This window comes from Plectrocnemia conspersa, unplaced genomic scaffold (assembly GCF_051122295.1).
Source record: "Plectrocnemia conspersa isolate PC_06_02 unplaced genomic scaffold, ASM5112229v1 ptg000011l, whole genome shotgun sequence".
In the NCBI taxonomy this organism is placed as follows: domain Eukaryota; kingdom Metazoa; phylum Arthropoda; class Insecta; order Trichoptera; family Polycentropodidae; genus Plectrocnemia; species Plectrocnemia conspersa.
The window spans coordinates 26,292,231-26,307,362 of record NW_028277175.1 but is presented as its reverse complement, the minus strand read 5'-3'; the positions used below and the strand labels follow the sequence as shown (position 1 = coordinate 26,307,362).

Genomic DNA, 15,132 nt, shown 5'->3' with positions numbered 1-15,132 from the left:
GGGATTCTTGAAACTCGCATTAATGACTGTGATCAAAATGTATCATTCATCAATAAAGATAAACTAGACAATAGTGTAAAAGATGAACCAAACAAAAGCCCTCGTTACGATTAGAAAAAATGATTTCACATAAATTCCGGTGCAATAAATGGATATTTCTTTACGATACGTTCCGTTGTACAATTCGACCTCGAAGATGTCCATCAAGCAAGTGTCACTTTCTAAAGGCGTATACATATTTCATTGTTCTAAGAAGCGAGTGCAACAATTGGCTGAATGATTGCTGCATGATTTTGATCCGTCAGCGAGTTTTGCTGACGGATCACAATCATTTTATTTATTAATAAAAATGGTTAATGAATAAGTAAATATATAATATGGATAACGAAATTTAATGTGAAAGGGTAAATTTTATATAAAAAGTCTGGTTTCTAATAGTATGTTATATAAAATTAAACTAAAAAGTATTTCGTTAAAGCTATAAGTTTTAGTGATAGTTATTTTTAACGGTAAACTTAGAAACGTTTTAAATTTGTAGAGAATTGTCTGGGGGTGCAAAAGAAGGGTAAATAGTGTTAGCGTTCCATTCGGCAGACGCTGACAGCGAAAGAATTAGATTAAAGACACCAGAAGAATCGCTAAGAGGATATTTATTCAGTGTTTAGAAACGAAAAATATTTTACTGCAATTCAGCTGACGTAGAGAAGGATAATGAATTTTAAAATAGCTAAAACATAATAACATACTTACTTTACATAAATTGTAACTAGAAACCAGATTGCTTAATATGACTTAAATATAATAACATTTTCAATATTCAGCATATGGTTATTTTATTTTATGGATTTTGATCAATAATAATAGTAGAACATATTAAAAGATAAATATAAATATTAATTAAATATAGCATGCAATTATGGAGTAAATTGAAATATAAAACGTCGCAATAATAATGACGCATAAACCATGTGAGATCTTCCACGAGAGTACATCGTTAATCGATTAATAATGAAAAGCTTGTGCAGCTATAATTTTAGGTTTTAATACGGAACGCTATATATGTATACTTAAAAATTTAAAACCGTCATATATTTTTTTTCATTTTGGGGATTAAATCCTTAGGTTTCTCACTACTAACTATGGCACAACCGTAACACTACAATATAAACAAGCGTTCAACGATACCGACATTATTTTTGACTTCTACAATATGATGTCGGTCTGAAGGTTTAATATTAGTACTGGATCGTATGCGTCTATTTTGCGAGCTCCACTGATTGTAAGCTCAAGATCTGAATTGAAATCTAAATTTAAAATATTTAATATACGAAATTGCTTTACGAATTATATTGTTATCATATATTATACATTTAATTTATTATTGCTATTTATATTATATTATAGTATAAATTACTATAGTTTGCTTATAAATAATGAAATAAATAAAATATAATAAAAAAATATTTTTAAATACAAAATAGTATTTAAAGATTAATTATTTAGAACTGAACTGAAAACCGTAAAAACCGACATTTATTCCGGAACGATATATGTATATTTTTTAATTCAACCGGAACGAACAAAATACTGGTTCGATACTCTGGCTTAAAAAATAAATATTTATGTATATAAAAACTTTGTAATAATAAAAATGTCCAGAAATTAAAATGTTAACAATTATCTGAATTCTTAAAACATTATTTATTTAAATTATTGTAGATTTAGTATGACGGTCTTCTGCTTCTCTCAAGCTTTTAAGGGTCATTTCAGTGGATTTGGAATAGCTCTGCTTGGCACGAATTAAGGTCTCGTTATTCCAAGTCGGAAGCGAAGTGGTAGTTCCGGTAATAGTCCTAGCATATGTCATTTAGTACTGTAGTATTTTGGCATCTATATTTTTGGATAACGGAGAGAAGTTCATCATCCCTTTAGTGCCATTGCATCAGAACTATTAATGAATACTGTTAATTGACATTCTCGCGAATACGCTTAGCTGTTCTTTTGATTGCTTACGCTGACTCATACAAATGTATTATTTTTATGACCCCTTTAATCATGTCTTAAACAACTAATTACGAGTCCTGACATTATCGAAAGCAAAATAATGAGCGCTACTCAATCTTTACTTTTAAAATAATTATCTAAGTGAAAATGTTTTGTAATCAGTACGAATTAATTAATTAAAAATGTTATACAATTTAAAGTGCGTATTTTATATATGCGCGAAATTTTGTATGGATACTTTAATAATTCATATAAATCTCCATCAAAAATGTTAATTTGAATTTGTATGCATACAAGTCCCTTTTCTGCGTAAAAAACGCAATGTTTGACTTGTTACGCATATTTTTATATACACAAATTCATTAAAATTATACATTTTATAAAGAGCTTCTTTGGTGCTTTTTTATAATTTAATATCTATATTAAATTATAAAAAATGTGGCGAAATTATATAAATTATTATATTTTTTTTATTTTTTTTTAGACAAAATTAAGACTATCGTGGCCTAACAGGTTACCCCAATGCGCCACGATGCTCGAAAAGAAATTTTAAATTTACAAAACAAAAAAAAAACGTATATATACATAAATAGAACAATACTTAAAAATAATAAACATAACAAAAAATTATAAAATATCAAAATTAAATTATACAAATTGAATCAGCTCCTCGTAGCTAACATTAAACAGTTCAATATATAATGCCAGCGTATTAAGGAGCCGAATGGCCACAGCTATTGGCGAGTCGGCAAGTGCGGACGTCCTAGCCCTAACGGCCATCAAAAGAGGACGCGATCGTGATTCTCGAAAATGTTCCGGAACCCAAAACTGGAATTCCTCGAGAATATCTGGATTGTCGACAGCACCTTTTAGTAATTTGAAAAAATGCTTAGCGACATATAACTTTTTGCGAGAACTCAGCGAATCGTATCCCAACGCTCCTAAAAGAAAGGTGCTGGGATATATGTACGGATAATAACCAAATGTCCTTTTGTAAACGTATCTTAAATACCTTTTTTGAATTTTTTCCACTAAAAGGGAATATTTGGCTATTCGGGGATTCCAAATTATAGATACTGATTCAAGAATGCTACGAACTAATGTGTCATAGAGGATGCGAATAACTGACGGATCGTCAAAGTGAAAGGCATTCCTCATAACAAAGCCGAGCATCTTGGAAGATTTATCACAGACGTCGTGTATGTGTAGAGAGAACCTCCATTTGCTCTCGAAAGTGATTCCGTGATCTTTAGTGGAAGTTTATCTAGTCAAAATGTTACCACCGAGATGGTAGAAATAAGCTGATAGCGAATGGGATCGAGAAAATGACACAGCATGGCACTTTCCGACACTAAAGGGCAGACGGTTAACGGTAGCCCTTCTCCATAGAGAGTTTAAATCACTTTGTAGAGAGAAGGAGTCCAGAACAGATCGAATGCATTTATATAATTTTAAATCATCTGCGTACAGAAGAAAACTTGAATTTTTAATTTCTGTATTTATGTCATTAATAAATAACACAAAAAGCAGAGGGCCCAGATTGGATCCTTGAAGAACCCCCGAAGAGGTAAAATATTCTTTCGACAATCGGCCACCATAGGTTACAAACTGTCTACGATTGCTTAAATAACTTGAGAATAACCGAGTTAAATTATCCGAGCAACCGAGGTTCGACAATTTTTCTAATAATAACCTATGACAAACTTTGTCAAAGGCTTTCTCAAAATCTGTATACACGACGTCTACTTGAATTCCCGCAACGAGAGAAGTTGTCACTGTTTTGGTGAACGACAGAAGGTTAGTAACAGTGGAACGGGCAGGACGAAACCCATGCTGTTAATCTAACAAAACTTGCCGAAAGTGATTATAGAGATATTTATGAATAATTATTTCAAATAATTTAGCAGGAGCTGACAACACTGCGACTGGTCTATTATTCTTTATATATAATGTGTCACCCTTTTTATGAATAGGGGTGACTTTTGTGCATTTCCATAGATCAGGAAATGATGATGTCTTGAGAATCAGATCATAAATACATTTTAGAGGAGCAGCGAGACTGATTTCGCAACCCTTCAAAATAAAATCGGGAATTAAATCAGGTCCAGAAAAACGCCCTGTCTTTAATTTATTAAATCCGTATTTAAGATCTGAGTGCTCAGTTTCTTTGATGGTCAATACTGAAGACCAAGAACATGAAGAAGGAAGCGACTGAGCAGAAGGCGAAAAATATTGCGCAAAACCGTCAGCAATATTTTGCGAACCGTCCAATGTTTTATCGTCGAGATTCATCACTTTTGATTATTATAACATTTATATATTTTATAGAAGTACATTTTTGTATTGAATTCACGTTGTTCAATAAATATTATATACAAGCAATCGAAAAACAAAGTGATCAAGTTGGGTTCAAGAGTTAAAGCAGACTGTCAGTTTGTATGAAATGAAAGGTCTAACTATAAATCTTTAAAGGGTGCAGTATATTTTAATAATACTTTTATATTAAAATTCAAGGGCACGCTTAGACCTTTAAAGACTGACAAAAGAGTTTTACTTCGGAAAAGTTTTTTGAAGTTTCGCAAATGACTCTCCGACGAAAGATGAACTCCCGTCCATTTGGCTGCGCTGATAGCGCCCTCCCAAAGGAGAAATCGCTCGGAGAAAATTGAAAGTCTCGGAAAACTTCGAACAAAAGTGCGATTTATGATAGCGTCAGAAAAATATTTTCGCTAAACAAGCAAACCGTCAAAATGGCGGAGGGTGCCTTTCTGACTATGAGCGATTAGAGGAAGTCCTTTGTACAATAATATAATATAGTAAAGAAGTAATATCTCGTAAAATCATTTTTTCAATAATTCAATTAGTGAACGGAGTGCATGTTTATGACTTTATAAACATATGACGTCCAGGCTTGCCGAGAGGAGACAAATTCCCGGGGCCCGTTCTCCTTGAGGGGCCGAGTATGGAAAAATTATAGCAAGAATATATGTATAAAAAAATTAAAAACCGATCTTAAATAATAAATAAAATGAGCTCAACGTACCTTCAAAAGCACCCACTTTCTAGGTAGTACTTTCACAATAAACATTATTATCCAAAGGGACAGATTGTAGTTTTTTGACGCGGCTCCGTTTGTGTTCTTTTTGAACGTTTAAAAATATTAGATATGATAGGAAATAATCAACGAATGTAAATTAGTAGCAGTAGATTTAGGTATTTCATCTGAATTTTCAGATATAATACCTAAGGAAGAAGCAAAAAAACAACATTTAATGGATTTAATGCAGCAAAATATACAAATAATACGTTCAGTTTCATGTGGTTATTCCTAAAAGAAAATCTAGAAAAAACAGTCTCGAATCTATTTCGATCATTCCAGGTAGACAAAGTTAACATCAAATCGCTTGTAAATCTGGCCATCGCAGTTATACAACGATGAGGAAGAAATCTGTGGCAAGTGACTTTGTAACTATAAAGTTCTTGTCAAACGAGCCAGAACGCTCTCCTAACGATCCGGCACAATTAGGGGACTACTATAGTTTAAACATCGATTTGTCAGATTTACGATCGGTTGGCCGGAAGTAGAGCGTTTAACTACACTTTCATTGTAGATAATTGTCATTGCGACCGATTGTTTTATGCGCAATCAAAGCCCCATTTTGTACGTGACGCCAGACACTTGATCACATTTCGTTCGCGCCAGATTGCCAATTAAATAATTGATACGGCTACCAAGAAGCAAATCCGTCTCTCCCTCTCTCGGCTGAAGATTTATGGGAGAGCTATAATAATCTACCACTGTCTACGGAGGCTGTTTCGCGTTTAAGAGCGCGCTGTCACTCCCTGCGATTTATTCTGGTGGGTGTCTTTTGTCCTGGTGGCAGAAAGGGAATTCAGCTTAATGTTTAACACGCGTACCTATTGCGTTGCATTCGCACAAGATCATTAAACAACTCTTTTACACTTATACAACCCCTGAAATATTTCAGAAATCGCATCAATGTGCAAATCTCGATATCAATTATTATTTTCTAACACAATTAAACTATAATCATGCAAGTCGATGACTAATACCGGAAAGAGCTGGGTTCGAATCGCACATAACTGCAGACAGATAGACGCAGAAAGAGCTGATAACAGTTTATTATCCAATATATATAACATATTTAATGAGTCGCAGTCGTCGATGATTTGATTGGTGATGACTCATCGCCAATCATGTAATCGTATCAACTTTCAATCCTTATGCCTTTATCTGTAAATTTCGTACATTATAATCTGTACAAATTTCATGACACCAGAGCTCACCGTACTGCTTAAGCAAACAGACTTTCCATTATATAGTTACGATCATACCAATCGCCCTGTAGCGCCGAGTTTTAGATGGACAAATGATATGGAACAGTGAGGGGAATAAGGATGCTCCGTGAATAATATGACTGTATGATCCTATAGTTCTAACGTCTGATTATTTATTTATTTAATTAATGTCTATTTATAGTCAAAATATTAATGCGTGTATATAATGATAATTACATATAATTCGATTAATGTGTTACACATTATCTAATGTGCTATGGTGGTGACAACATCTAGAGTCTGATACAATACTGAAATATATCCATAATTTTCGTATCAACAATATACGTTACATTTAATCAGTTCAATTGATGAATCTGACAGTTCTAACATAAATATTTTTAAATCAATAATTTACATATATTCATAATAATACTATACATGTTTTATATACAAAAACACGATTAAATTATGTGGTTATTACAAATATATCATTAATATTTTCACAAAATTGCTATTATATTTTATTTAAATAAAATTTAAGCTAATTTAGTTGCCTAATTAAAATATTAATAATATTTTTTTAATTTAATTTAATACTTAAATGTTTTTATATTGTACCCTTTTACTTTAGATCCACACTTTCGAATTCTACCCATACCTCACTGTTTTTCAAGCTTTAAAACGGCAAATATCAGAAACTTTTAAGATAAAAACTTTAACTTTATCTACGCATCAAACACAATTCCTTGGAAAAATCTTTCTACGCCTTCCTTGAAACTTTCTCAAAAGTTTTAAAACCCTTCTCGATGAATTTTTTAAATAGTATCTATTTTTATACAATTAAACTAATTTTACATTATTCTTATTTCAGAAATACGTCGTCGGATCTGACTCAAAAGTGTATCCTTACAACCGGCAGATGCCCCTCATTTTCATCGGTGGTGTTCCGAGGTCTGGTACGACCCTTATGCGTGCCATGTTAGACGCTCATCCTGAAGTCAGGTAATAATTCTCAATATATATTGTAGATGTTCATTCACATGTCTAAAATCAAGTGCCACTGTCGAGATATATACACTTAAATAAATACTTTGTTCCATAAAACAAAGTGTTTGTGCATTACAATAATTAAAAAATGCGCATTAAATAAATATATTAATGTGCAATAAAAAATATTAGATTGAGCAACATTTTATTTGTAGTGTGCACTAAAACGAATTATTTGTGCATTCAAATATTAAAAAATGAGCATTAGTTAGTAAAATATTCATATTATTGAAAATATAACATCACCGTAACAGTTGCGAAACATCCATTTTCTGTCAAACCCAAACATAACCTAATGAAAGTCAATAATTTAAAATATTAAATTGTCCTCCTTTTTTTAAGGCTCTTTTTAATTATAATTTGGAATGGATGGCATCCAGGATAATACTTGAACATATTATAGATATACATTTAATTATATATAAAATAATAACAAATTTAAAATCTTTTTCAGATGTGGTCAGGAGACGAGGGTCATACCTAGACTGTTGCAAATGCGTTTGCATTGGATAAAATCCCAAAAGGAAGCTCTTAGATTAGAAGAAGCCGGACTCTCCAAAGCCGTAAGTCTTAACCTATCAACATTGTAAATATTTTCTTATCCTTCTTGCTGTTAATACAGTTTTACTGAAATTTTCAGGTATTGGACAGTGCAGTAGCGGCGTTTTGCTTAGAAGTAATCGCTCTTCACGGTGATCCGGCACCGCGACTTTGCAACAAAGATCCATTGACCCTCAAGATGGGTACATATATTCTTGAGTTGTTTCCTAATGCTAAATTTATATTTATGGTCAGAGACGGAAGGGCTACTGTTCATTCAATCATATCAAGAAAGGTACTGAGATTAATCTTTTACATGGACATTTCTTATTTGAATTCTAATAAAAATATTTTTATGTACTTTCCAGGTGACAATAACAGGGTTTGACTTAGGGAGCTACCGGCAGTGCCTAACAAAATGGAATCGTGCCATTGAAACTATGCACAGTCAATGTAAAGAAGTTGGGCCTGATAAATGTCTTTTGGTGAGTATCTAGTAACTAAATACAATACTTTCAATAGATCTTCTAATGATCTAAGATATTTTTATCACATGTGATTGCTGAAACAATTCATTTACACTTATATCACTTTATAATCTAAGCAGATTCCATAACAGTGTTTCTTTTTTCACGATTGTATTGTATATTTCATTGAGAATGTTTATAGCCATAGTTTATCACTAAATCATTAAGAAAATTAAAAATATTGTGCCATTGATTCACATGTAAGAAATAATTCAATCTAATTCACAGACAAATTTAACAGACGTGTCTTAAATGTATAAATTTACAAATATGCTGATTATGGATGTCTCACTATGAAAAACTAGCGTGAGATTATGGGTGTGCATGTGTCAAATCACACTTTTTTTTTAAATTGCATTCTAAATTAGTCCACTAAATGCTTTGCTCATGACACTGACATAAAACTAACAACGAGAGATGAATTCATCACTCGAATAAATTTCTAGAAAATTGAGGAAAATTTCTTATGAATTATTTATTGTCATAGCGAAAGTAATGGTAATTGTAAATTGAAATGGTAAATTGCTAGCAATCAATGAAGTCCTTCACAACCTACCATATTAGATTCAGCACTGTATCTTAATTCTTCAGTAGCCTAATTCTTATAATAGGGTTATTTATGAGGCAGTGTTCTAGCTCATAGTTTCTTAACCGGGGGTCCGCGGACCACTGGTGGTCCGTGAAGATTTTTGGGTGGGCCGCAAGTAATAAAATTAATTTCACATTTGTTTTGTATTCGCTTGTATTTGCATTGAGCTATTTAGAAATCGTTCTAAATAGCTCTATAAAAATTCTGGAAGATCTATAAATAATACTGAAAACTCATATAATAATTTATTTTTATTATTTCGATAAGCAATCGAATTTTATGCTGTTATATATATATTTATTGTTACTGACTGTTTTAATATACTTAAATATGGTTATATCAGCATACTGTGTTGCAAAATTAGCTGTTTCGAATGAAAAATCAATTATATAAATATTTATTATTTTATTCCAATGTTGATGGTCCGCAAAACATTTTTTGATTTTTTTGGTGGTCCGTAGATGTAAAAAGGTTAAGAAACTATGTTCTAGCTTACATACCATTGTGAAATGTCAGAAAACCCGACGTACCTTCCAGTACTCGATCTTTTTCCCAATGCTAATGATTTTGGGTGGAACCAGACTCTTTATTAATGTATATTAAATATGTTATCAAAATCATTATCATATGTAATACCGTAACGATATATTCTAAATTGTGTATATTTAGTAGGATTACCATTATTATAAAACTCTAAGCCGGGACCGATGTTGTATGAAACTGTGACAATCCCAGTCAAACTGGGATATACAGTAAGCCTAATATTTAGCAACCTCTAAAATGTGAAATTTGGGGATGTTACCAGTTTGGTGACTTTTTTGTTAAAGTAGTGCAATTGTTTTAACATTAATAATGCATACTGTCAATAGAAATCTGCACAGATATATTTAACTGCTCCTTTCTTTATTACAACTACAATTCTTAGTAAATTCGAGAAACACAAACCAATTAGTTTTATGATCCTTTTAACAAATAATTTCAACGCAACGTTTATGTGCAGAAGCTAGATTTTCTAAAATGATGTAACAAATTAAATTAATATTAAAAAACTATTCATTATTTATAAATAAAAATGTATATATAATAATAAACATCCTTGTGTTTTTTAGGTTAATTATGAACAACTTGTGCTTCATCCGCGTGAACAAATGGAGCGCATATTGAAATTTTTGGACGTGCCTTGGAACGAGTCTGTTTTACATCACGAAGAGTTCATCAACAAGCCAAACGGAGTGTTGCTTTCAAAGTATTATGAATTCATATAATTCAATATTTACATGTTATTATTTTCTTAATACTCATAAACTTATTTTTTATTCTTCAGAGTGGAACGCTCTTCAGATCAGGTTATCAAACCAGTGAACATGGAAGCGCTCACACGTTGGGTGGGAGCGATTCCATCTGATGTGATACGAGACATGGCTGACGTGGCTCCGATGCTGAGCGTCCTAGGTTACGATCCGTATGCGAACCCGCCCAGTTACGGCAATCCCGACGCAGAAGTGAAACACAACACGTACAAAATCAAGAAAGACGAGAAGTTTTGGCGCGAGAAAGCCAACGATCTCTTGCAGAGGGATGACTATCCCCCGGGGGCACCGGCTGAAGACGGAAACGATGAATCTGAGACTCCCAGCCCTGCGTGATGAATGTAAAAACGTTAAAAGTGCAACGCCGGTTTAAACTGTTATAAAACTGTGAATAGCGAAATTGACTGTATATATTTATTAAATGTTAAAGATGTGAAACATCTTTTCTTTTCTAACGAAATGTGCTTTGGAGTTCGCTTATGAAGATTATTAAATTTTAACATGTGTGTTGATCGTTTTTGATGATTAAGTTTTTTGTATTGAAATTTGTGCAGATTGTAAAATTATACGGTTGGATAGATGGTTTGAGTATTTATTGCTTTAAACTTGGTTTTTGTCCTCAATTATGAAAGCAGGGACCAAACGTGAATGAATTATAATATCAAATCTGGCAAATGAAACTCATCAAAAATTGTAAAATAAACTATTAATAATTAGACATGATTATTTTTTGAGGACTGTCATCAAATTTCATATGAATCTCTAATTAACTCGGCAATTATGTTCTTAACTGAAATTTGTATATAGATACATTTAATTTATTATTTATTTTTTAATAAAAAAAATGTTATTATCTTAATTCAGTACTGAAAAATATTCATAAAAAATATTTCAATTTAAATGTTACATTGAATAGTATTTCTTTTTTGTTTTTTCCGGCAATATACAATGTAATGAATGTATTAATGCGATTATAATTTGAATTTTTCAAATAAAAGTTTTTTTATGAATGAGAAAATGTTTTTTTTTAATTTCATGTTATACCGGGAGAATGAAAAATTTCAAAGCTAGCAACACTGCTTCAAACTACGAAAAATTAAAGTTGAATAATAATTTAAATGAAATAAACTATCTAAACATTTACCTGTATATAGATTTATAAACAAAAATATATTTCTAATTTATTAGAATCCGTAAAATATCGTACTTTTCGTACGTCAGAATCCGATCGATAGTCGTCACGAATGCCGCAAGGCATTATGTCGCGGCGGCGCGCTCGCATATGGCAACACCGCCACGTGTACGCTCGCGAATCTACGCTGGCATGGATCTTAACAATTCTTTTTCCGACCATTTGCATTATTTTACTTTTTATATATATAGTATACAAACTAATAATATCTAAAACAATTCTTACTATTTCAATATTATTTTTTACAAAAAGAAATTGCAAATTTAAAATAAAATAAAAAAATTGAATAATAACACTTAAAATTTAAATTCACAAAAAACTGATCATTTATTAAAAGCTAGTTCTTCAGTTTGTGTCGTAATACATTTGTAGCAGTTAAATTTCATTTTTATAATATTTGAAAAATTTACGTTCTAATAAAAAACTAATAAAAAATTAGAGTATAAATTGATTGTGTGGTTAAACTCACATAATCCGCGAAAGTAAGGCTTTTTAAATAAGTCTGAAATTTGAATTTAAAATAAAACTTAAAATCTAGAAAAACCGGACATGAATATTTATAATATTTTAGCGAAAGATATAACATAAAATATTAGAGAAGCTACAATAAAACTTTTTATTGCATGAATAACCTCTTACTGTGTATTTTTTATACATTCCAAAATGAGTGCTTAAGATTGTGTTTCAGTCGCACGATCGCAAAACACCGTTGATGCGACTGAGATTTTAACGTTTCGTATATGCTAACTACCAGCTTAATAATTAAATAAATTATATAAATTAAGTAGGAATTAATTATGAAATGTGTTTTTTTTTTAATTTTGTAATATAAAGGTCAAAAATATTTTGTTTTTATAATATATTGTTTAAGTATCATACTAAAAAGACATTTAATCAAATTGATAAATATTTTATTTCTATTATAAATGAATATGTGGTGATGACGAATGTGACGCAGTTAGGTGTTGCATTTGTGCACTTACATCGTGTTTACAAATGAGATAAATAGAAAGAGAGACGATGATCAATAAAGCATCGATCAATGTCTTAAAAGCGTTGAGAGACATTCACCAACACAGTGTATAAAAATTTAATGAGTTAAGTGAATCATCAGCAGAAACTATCAAGTTGTTGAACTAAATGTAGCATTCTACATAACGAAAGCATTCTGCACAAAGGTTGACCATAAATGAAACCATAAACAATCCCGCTAAGCAGTATTTATAGCAAAACAAAGGTTTAGTAACTGTTTGGTAGCCGGCACTAAAATTTAAAGGGTCTTAGAGAAATACCTTATTCTTGCCTTACTCTTACACCATCGAGCTCTTTAGCGAGGTTGCTAGAAATGCTAACGTGTAACATATGTATCTGAGTTTGTAAGTTTTTTAAAACCGTTTTTATTTTCAAATAAAATTTGTAAAATTCTAAAATCAATTTTAGATACTTAGAATGCGAAAAAATGAATTACTAAATTTTATTGAATTATAACTAGATCATTTCAAATTATTAGATCATTAGCTTTGGAATAACATTCAAATGATAAAACAGAGAAATTGACCAAACTATGGAAAAAGGTAATATAAACAACAGTAAGAAGTGTTTTATATAATAGAATAAATATTATTTTCATTGCAAAAAAGTCATACTTTTCCATATATTTAATATAATACCAATAAGGTTTGTTGGTTGTTTTTGATACATTTTTGAATACAACAGTTTATTTGTTAACAAAAAAATTAATATTTTGACTTAAATTATTGTGCATAGGAAGACTAAATCTTACTAATTCAATCTTAAGCTCAATATCCGAAGTTCGTGCTAGGAAAGGTTTGTCATTTATTCATATAATTCTTGCATGTAAAGTAATTTCGATGATAAATATATTACATTAGCCAAGGCTGTGGAGTCGTTTTAAATGTACATACTCCCTGACTTTGATTCTGACCTGACTTTATCAATTTTAATAAAATTAACTTTTCCTCCAGAGGTAAAATTGAGAGCAATACAAAAAAGGTAGAAGAAGATTTTTTTCAAATAATCATTGAACATTAAAATTTGCTAAGTTTATCTAACTCTATGTGCTATGATTTTTTTAAATTTGTAACTATTTTTATTAAAAATAACATTATGGATTTATTTTTTAAGACTTCTACGTCTTAGGATATTCCAGAAGAACGTTTTTGTTTACCACATAGTCAGCAACGCAGGCGTTCCTGAATATTGTTTGGAATACCGCAAGCAAGATCAGGAGTATTGGACAACTCTACAATAAGCACAGCTGTTTGTTGGATAGTATTGATATTTTCTCATCCGCATACTCGCACTTGGTGGATGCATTGTGGTCTAACTATTAATGTTGTAATTCTAAATATTAATATATTTATTTGTTTATGCAGTGCGCATAATAATAAAGCGGTTATGCCTTACACGTATATTTAAATTAAAAAAAAGATATTTAAACTTTATTTTTTTTCATCAAGTCGCGTAGACGACCGTGCCAGACATTTATTCATGCTCCTGGTAGAGAATATTCATAATTCGAAAATTCATTAACAAGTAATTATAGAAAGTAATATTCAAAAATATTTTTAGCTTTAATCATGAGTTAAACCAAAAAATTATGACATATCATTACAACGAAGAATGCGAACATGATTTTTTAATATGATTTAGGTAAATGCTGTAGCTTAATATACAAATCTACTGTGGCGATTGCAAAAAAAGGAAATACCGAACGACATTTTCAAATATTACACTCTAATTATGAAACAGAATATCCAAGAAATACTAAAATACGCAAAGAAAAATGAAAGTTTTTAAAGTTTATTATATCCTGATATGACTCAATTCGAACCAAATATAATGATCCTTGAAATTAAAAATGTCGAAAATTTTGAAAAGATTGAAAATCATTATTTTTCAAATATCTTTCAGAAAAAATTCAACTTAGAAGAAATCGCAAATCAAATCTTGACAATATTTGAAACAAATCAAAATAAACTAGAATTGGAAATAATTAAACTTCAGAATGACTTATATTTAAAATCCAAAGATTGTATTTGGAAATACAATAAAAATGAATACATAATCCTTTCAAATTTGGAACAAAAATTAATGCCTTGTTTTGCCTCTACATATTAGGCTGTATTCGTATTTTCTGACATTATAAAATCAGATATTCGAAACTATTTGAGTGATTAAAATATTGCCCAATGTTTACGATTATTTCTTTAAAAATATAGCCAAATCTGGGCAAATCAACGATCTCAATAATAATATTGTATCTAATTTAGTATTTACTATGTTTCTATTTTTTCATATGATTATATTTCAACTTTGTTATTTTTATCTACTGAAACCTTTAAAAAACTGAATTTATAAGTAAAAATGTGGGATTTCTTATAAATAAGCTAAGAAATAATAAAACAATATCATTTAGCTTAGCAAGGATCAGAAAACGTAAATTCAACATCATAAAGGCTTTTATAAAAAATATTTGACTGTCAAAAACTAGCATTTATTTAAAATATATGTAAATATTAAAATATAAAATCCCAATATCAAGGTGACCAGACTAAAAATAAAAATGTCATATTGTAAATTCTTGTTCGAGGATGATAA

The 15,132-nt window shown here is 30.6% G+C and overlaps 1 protein-coding gene across 2 annotated transcripts in view; it reads left to right on the top strand.

Moving 5' to 3' along the window:
- The window catches only part of Tpst (tyrosylprotein sulfotransferase), a 297,586-nt gene extending 286,686 nt beyond the window's left edge, over positions 1–10,900 (top strand). For both annotated transcript variants that reach the window (XM_088196427.1, XM_088196429.1), the window contains 6 exons: positions 7,178–7,308; positions 7,808–7,916; positions 7,994–8,188; positions 8,262–8,378; positions 10,119–10,255; positions 10,334–10,900. In XM_088196427.1, the coding sequence (XP_088052553.1) occupies positions 7,178–7,308; positions 7,808–7,916; positions 7,994–8,188; positions 8,262–8,378; positions 10,119–10,255; positions 10,334–10,655 (1,011 nt within the window). In that variant the 3' untranslated portion in view covers positions 10,656–10,900. The remainder of the gene's footprint in view (positions 1–7,177; positions 7,309–7,807; positions 7,917–7,993; positions 8,189–8,261; positions 8,379–10,118; positions 10,256–10,333) is intronic.
- The last annotated feature ends 4,232 nt before the right edge of the window (positions 10,901–15,132 follow it).